The 6,599-nt window shown below is 41.8% G+C and overlaps 1 protein-coding gene across 2 annotated transcripts in view; it reads right to left on the reverse strand.

Moving 5' to 3' along the window:
* LOC121929358 (sulfotransferase 6B1-like) overlaps nucleotides 1-6,599 on the reverse strand; it is a 20,106-nt gene extending 13,507 nt beyond the window's left edge. Inside the window, exons 1-3 of one of the 2 annotated variants that reach the window (XM_042464868.1) lie at nucleotides 6,449-6,599; nucleotides 4,862-5,104; nucleotides 1,364-1,500 (exon numbers count right to left, since the gene is read on the reverse strand). In XM_042464868.1, the coding sequence (XP_042320802.1) occupies nucleotides 1,364-1,500; nucleotides 4,862-5,063 (339 nt within the window). In that variant the 5' untranslated portion in view covers nucleotides 5,064-5,104; nucleotides 6,449-6,599. Of the gene's footprint in view, nucleotides 1-1,363; nucleotides 1,501-4,861; nucleotides 5,105-6,433 lie in introns of both variants that reach the window. The other variant, XM_042464859.1, reaches the window with a different exon arrangement.

Here is a 6,599-nt window from a genome sequence, read left to right on the forward strand (position 1 = left end):
AATAATAATAATAATAATAATAATAATAATAATAATAATAATAATAATAATAGAGGTTTCTGAAAGGATCTAAGAAAAAAAATATAAAATCCCCACCCAGACAGAGAGAGCTGGGCTTTTCCTCATCAGCAGTGAATAGGCCCATCTATGAAACAGTCTGACATTAAGAGAGTCACAGCATTGAGTCACTGAAGCCCCCACAATAGGAGAGAAAGAACTTTGGCTTGTGTAGTTCATTAGCTCTAGCTATCAAATATCATATAGTCATCAAAAACTTTTTACACCAGAATCTGACTCAAGGTTTGGCTATCTATGATACTACAGCAATGGATAGATCAGGCCCTCAAATTAATTCATTCTTATAATCTAGGAGATTATCAGACCAACCCCTTTCTTGCTGCTCTCATGTCAGCAAAATAAAAAGGCAACATAGCAATTTAACAGCAGCCATCACCACATTCTCTTTCATTCACAAAACCAGGGCTGCTGCCCCCATTGCATTCTCTGACTGTCCTTTCGCTTAACTTCACTCTCCCTCCCTTGTGCTTTACCCAGCATGCCTAAAGTGTTTGTTTTTTCAACATTTTTCATGTAATTCCAGAACTCTGCAGTTCTGATTTAAGATTTTTAAATGATTTTTGTAAAACTTCAGAGGCTACAGAGCTCTGGAATTATGTGAAAAACTAAGAAAAAATAAATTAAAAAATAGTGAGGGGAGGAGGAAAAGGGGGGAGGATGGGACACTGACACCATGCGACTGACAATCACACAAGTGCCCCAGAATGGTTTTTTGCACCCAGGGCATTGTGCAATTACCATTTCATTCATGGATTTCCTCTGTGAATGAAAAGAGATGGGCAGTGGATGGGGTAGCTATGGGTTGGAGGCGGCATTGTGTCGTCACCATCACCATAGCTGAAGCCACTTCCTTCCCATGGGAATCTCATTAAAAGCTGTTTGTGATAATCTTGCTAATTTGACATTTAGGATCCTTATGAAATAATACCAACAGCTGTGAGTGGGGTAGGTGGTGATGTCTGCTCTCTCAACATGCAGAATATTGGTGTACCCACAATGACTCAATAACTCTCAGCCATGCTTTATCATTGACCTGATAACCTGGAAGAAATGACAGCTAATAAGGCAGTAGAATAATGTATGTTTAAAATGAGAAAATTTACAAGCATATAAACTTATAAAGCTTCCTTATTCAGCACTGGCACTGGTGGACATTACCTGGAAGTGAAGAGGAAGGGGGGGGGGATTAAAAGAGCATGGAGAATTACAAGAGTGTGTAAAATCATCCATTAACAATTAGGTCTGGACAATTCTTCAGGTTTCTGTACACATTGCAAGTGATCACCTTATACTTTTCAAGATCTCCAATTTCCAGAAAGGGAAATTCTGCCAGTAGTAGCTCCTCATTCAGCTTGTGAGGTTCATGTTTCTTTGCAGAGGTTATTACTAAATCTGTAACAATCTGACCAACCCAGTTAGTACCTGGAAAAGAGTCAAAGAGCTAGAAATAATTTTCCCCCCCACAACTGGTAGCCCATTGGCAAAGTTATGAAGCAAAGATAACAAGAGATAATTTAACTCAGACATATGTTTTGCTCAAATCAATCAACTTCATCGGCATAACATTCATAGCAAATTAGGGGATCGTTCCCACTATTAAAAACTCTGAATCCTGATTTGATTTATATGCCCCTAGTTCCCAGTGGAAATTAATTCTGATCCTCCTTTGATAGATTCCAGTGGGAAAAACGTGGGGCAAACGCCAAAAGCCCGGGGTATTTTGGTAGCTGTTTTTAGTGGTTCTTTTGCTAAGAATTGATCCCAGCCTGTGTCCAACAAGTAGGAACACCAGATCAGGATCGATTCTTTCAGAGAGGAGAGGCAAATGGCAGAGGGGTGTGTGTCATCCATCCCCAGAGATTTCACACACACACCCAGTGCCGTCGTTTTGGGTCCTTTTTTAAAAAATAAAAAAAATTAATCGGAAAACTGATAGACTGGCAAAGCATCTATTTGCAAAGGTAAGTAGCTGCTAGGCCATTCTACCAATTTTGCAATTAGTTTTGCTTTAAGAAATAAAGGATCCCCTATCCTACTTCTCCTCCTCCCGGCTCCCTTCCTTCCTACTTTCCTTCCCTCTTTCCTGCCGGGCCTCTGGGCCTCCGATGCTTCTCCCAGGGCTGGCGGGGCCTCTGGCACTGCTTCCAGGCCTCTGCTGCTTCCCTGGTGTAGGTGGGGCTTCCGGTGCTCCTGCTGCACCAGCCAGCATTGGGCAAACAGAGGTCCCGGCAGGAAAGAAGGAAGGAACACAGGAAGGTAGGAAGGAAGGAAAGAAGGTGGAGAGGGGGAGGGAATGAAGAAAGAAATGAAAGGAGGAGAAGGGAGGGATGAAAGAGATAAAGGGAAGAGAGAAAGAGGTTCCCATTGGGACCTTCCGAAAGGATCTGTAGGGGGGGGGGAGGGGGCTACCTGAAGGACATCTCCATTTTCCCAGCTCCAATGGGAACAACATGTGTACCAACAAAATAAATCGATTCCAAACAGGCTCCCTTTTCCTAGTGGCACTCTATTAACTGTGCAAGCATGGTCTTTTATGAAATGGGCTGGAATCTTGGCCAGTTACTCAATAAAATAAGATGCTAGGTGACTTCACACGATTAAGTTCATTCCTTCATAAAATTTCATGTCATGAGTTTAGCTGTGGGAAAGCGGGGAGCAAGGGGAAATGAAAATATTGCCCCAGAAATAAAAATTCTGTTCCTCTAAATGATTTTTTTTCTTCACTCTCCAAATCTCTACAGCATTACTGTAACTTAAAACTTCTTTGGGCATTCAGAAAAACATTTCAGGCATCCAAATAAAAGGGACAGGGAGAGTGACCAAAGTAATGTGAACAAAGTTAGTTCTAGACATAAACAACTTTCAATGTATCGCTCTCAGCAGTACTAGAAATTTGGGGACTGAAGGAAAATTTCATTAGAGAGACAGAATTCTTATGCAGGGCTATGCCCTCATTTTGCCACCCCTGTAGCTACATCCCTGAGTCTAGATACACATAGAATCCAGAGAAGGCTCAGGGGAGAAAGAAAGCAATGGCGGGATATAGACCACCCATTTGGGGCGGTCTGGCCCCGCCCCTTTCCCCACCGGAGCGGGGCCTCAGTGGCCAGAACGGCAGCCGCTGAGGCCCCGATCCGCTGCTTTTCGGGCTGCGGGGAAGCGGCAAAACGCCGCTTCCCCGCAGCCAGAAAAGGGGTGTCCCTGGGGCTTCAAGCCCCAAGGACACCCCGCGGCGGCGGGGAGCAGAGAAAGGGGCTGCTTGGCCCCTTTCTCGTTTAGTCCGCTGGGCGCAGCCGTTTCAAGGCTGCGCCCAGTGGACTAAACCCGGAAGGAGCTCCGAAATGGAGCTCCTTCCTGCTCCGTGTTCAGGGCGCACTAAGCGCCCTGGCGCGGAGCTACTACGTCATGGACGCGCCGCCCCGTCTAGAGGAGGCGCGGCCATGATGTACTCACGGCGGTGGCCTTGCGGAAGGGCCGCCACCGTTTAGTGCGTGTTCGCCACGCACTAGGGTTAGGGCGGTGCGGAAGCACCGCCCTTTCGTAACCCTAGTGCGTGGCGAACACGCACTAAACTGCCGGTGTGTAACCGGCCAAAATTAGCAACAAGAGCAACAGCTACAAACCGTTCTTTGCAATTACTCAAAACTGGAGGGGTGGGGGGAAATCAGTAAAAACAGGAGACAACCGGGGGTATTTTACTCTGTAGGTATAATAGGTCACTTATTGGAGACTATTTGTCTTTCTCCTGTCTTATCTCCACACAGAGATTGAGAAAGAGAGGGGGGAGTTTAAAAGAGATTAACATCTCAGTTCTTATCTGCTTTCTGTGCTTCTTTCTTTTTGCTTCTATGTGCCTTCAAGTCATTCCTGACTTATGGGAAACGTACCATTGGGGTTTTCAGGGCTCAGAGGGTTTGCCCCATCCAAAGTCACCCAGTGACTGTGGCCAAGTGGGGAATTGAACCCTGACCTTCAGACTCATGGCCCATGCTCAAACCACTACACCATGCTGGCTCTTCCTAGGAGTCTTACCTGTTCTTTATTTATTTATTAAGTTGCCAGCTTCAGTGGGTCTGGTGATGAATTTTACAATCACATACTGTACCCAATAGGGGTGCTGGGGTTAATCAGGTAAAAAACACAGCATTGCTCCACTGACAATAGCTCATTGGGAAGGTGGGACTACAGATTTCTGGACATTGGAACATAGGTTGCTGTGGCAAGGTTAGTAGGAGATAATCAGTGTCAAAGCTCCCCCACCCAATTTCACAAGTCAAAAGTGCCGTAACTGAAAAGAGCATTGTCCACATGAGGGGAAAAAATTTCTGGAAAGGGCATAACTGAAAATGATACCCAGGTTTGTACCTTCACCCACAGGATTAACTTGGACATATACAAGGTGACCATATGTCATAAACACAAAGGAGGATGAGGCACCACAAAATGTAGGACATTTTAGCACTATGTTATCAAAACTGTGCAGTATAAAGAGAACAGTAATCCAACTGCCAGATATTTAAAAGATGAGACTTTGTTAATCTAGCAACCATTAATTTTCTTTTTTTTTTCTTCAAATAACTGCAATTACATTTACTACCTTCTATTCAAGACAAACTTTTTCTTTTCTATATATATTTTTATTTGTCTTCCCTATTCTCAGATTCCGGCCAGTTGTATCATTTAGTAACTCTTCACAAAATAGTTCCAATTCAAGTTTATCATGGGATGCTATATCTATCTATCTATCTATATATCTATCTATGTTCAAAGAAACAAAACTCACCAGTTTTGCAATATGCGGCTAAAATGACATCATCACTCCTTGCTTCAAAAGACTCTAGAGCTTTGAAGAGCTGTGAGCTACAAAGAGTTGTAGGGTATACAACACCATCATAAGTAAATAGCTTTTCTTCTCGAGTCATCTTCTTACCATCTTCGATCGCTTTTTCCAGTATCTCAATAAATTTCTTTCTAATATATGGCATTTTTAAAACAGTTCTTTCTCTTTTCTGGAAGTGGAATGACTCTGTGAAGAAAACAGATGTAGTTCAGCTTCTAAAATTATTTATTTATTTATTTATTTATTTAACAAACTGAATTTTTAAAAATTATATTTTATTGTGTTTATGACATGATTATGTTTTTAAATTGTATGCCATTTTGTAAGATTTGTTTGGCTAAGTCGTCTTTTCAAAAATGGTTGTTTTTTGAGCCTTCAGGTCATTTCCAGCTATCGCCACCCCAAGGCAAACCTATCAGGGAATTATTTTGGCAAGATTTCTTCAGAGCGGGTTTGCCATTATCCTCCTCTGAGGCTGAGAGAATGTGACCCAGGTCAACCAGTGTATATCCATGGCCAAGCAGAGATTCGAACTCTAGAGTCATAGTCCAATATTCAAACCACTACACCACACTGGCTCTTTTCAAAAATACTTTATTTATTTAATAATATAAAATACTTACCCATTCCCTTCCCAGGCAAAGCCCTATCACAACAACTTGTAAAATGGCATTCAAAATAGCAAACCAGTTACTAAAACACAATCAAACCTTTCTAATTAGAAATGATAAAATACCATAGCATCTACTTAAAACTGGTTACATTTTAACTCATAGCCTGTGTATTAAAGTGAGATTGGAAGAAATAATGTTAAAAAATAAATGTTTAAATTATTTTTGAAAACTACAAGGGCAGGGCCACACATGCTGCTTTGGAAAGAGAATCTTATAGATAACACTGCTTGAATGTGATATGAAGTCTCTTTTTCGTTACTTGCAAGTTTTTTTTTAATATTTCACCTACTTTCAATTATTCCATCCCTCTTTTTCTCTGAATATTATGATTTTGCTTAAAGACACATCTGAATAACATTCCAAAGGTGGATACAAATTTTGTATCCAATCCAATGAAGCCCTTAGATGCACCTCTATCGCTTTCCCTCTGTTTTGGTTCCAAAACACAATGCAGAAATAATCCAATTTGTGACTGCTTTAACTACCTGGGCTCAGTGCTAGGGAATTCTGGGAACTGTAATTTTGTGAGATATTTAGCTTTCTCTGTCAAAAAGCTCTAGTGCCACAACAAACTAAAATTCCCAGAATTTCCTAGCACTCAACCAAGGCAGTTAAAATACTGGATAATTTCTGCAGTGTGTTTTGGACCTTAGACTCCAAATCTCTGATCTTTTCTTTTCTATGTATTTCTCAATTGCTTGGAACTCAGATGTTAGTTTTTTCAATATATTTGCATTTATCAGGATAGAAATCCAAAGTACAGTTTCATTCAACTTGACATAGAACATCACTATTTTTGTTACATATCAAACCCAAAAGAGGTTCATATAGCTTTCCTTACCAGTCCTGGTCCTACCTGGCACAGTGGCACCTTAGTAGCTGAACCAGCTGCAGCAGGCTCCAGGGACCCAAAGAGGAATGCTTCACCTTTCATATAGGCTCGGGCCAATCAGTCTCATTGGCCAGCCTCTCTCTCCTCCCCTTCCATATTTAATGCTGTGTTTCCT

The sequence above is a fragment of the Sceloporus undulatus genome, chromosome 1 (assembly GCF_019175285.1).
Source record: "Sceloporus undulatus isolate JIND9_A2432 ecotype Alabama chromosome 1, SceUnd_v1.1, whole genome shotgun sequence".
NCBI lineage: Eukaryota > Metazoa > Chordata > Lepidosauria > Squamata > Phrynosomatidae > Sceloporus > Sceloporus undulatus.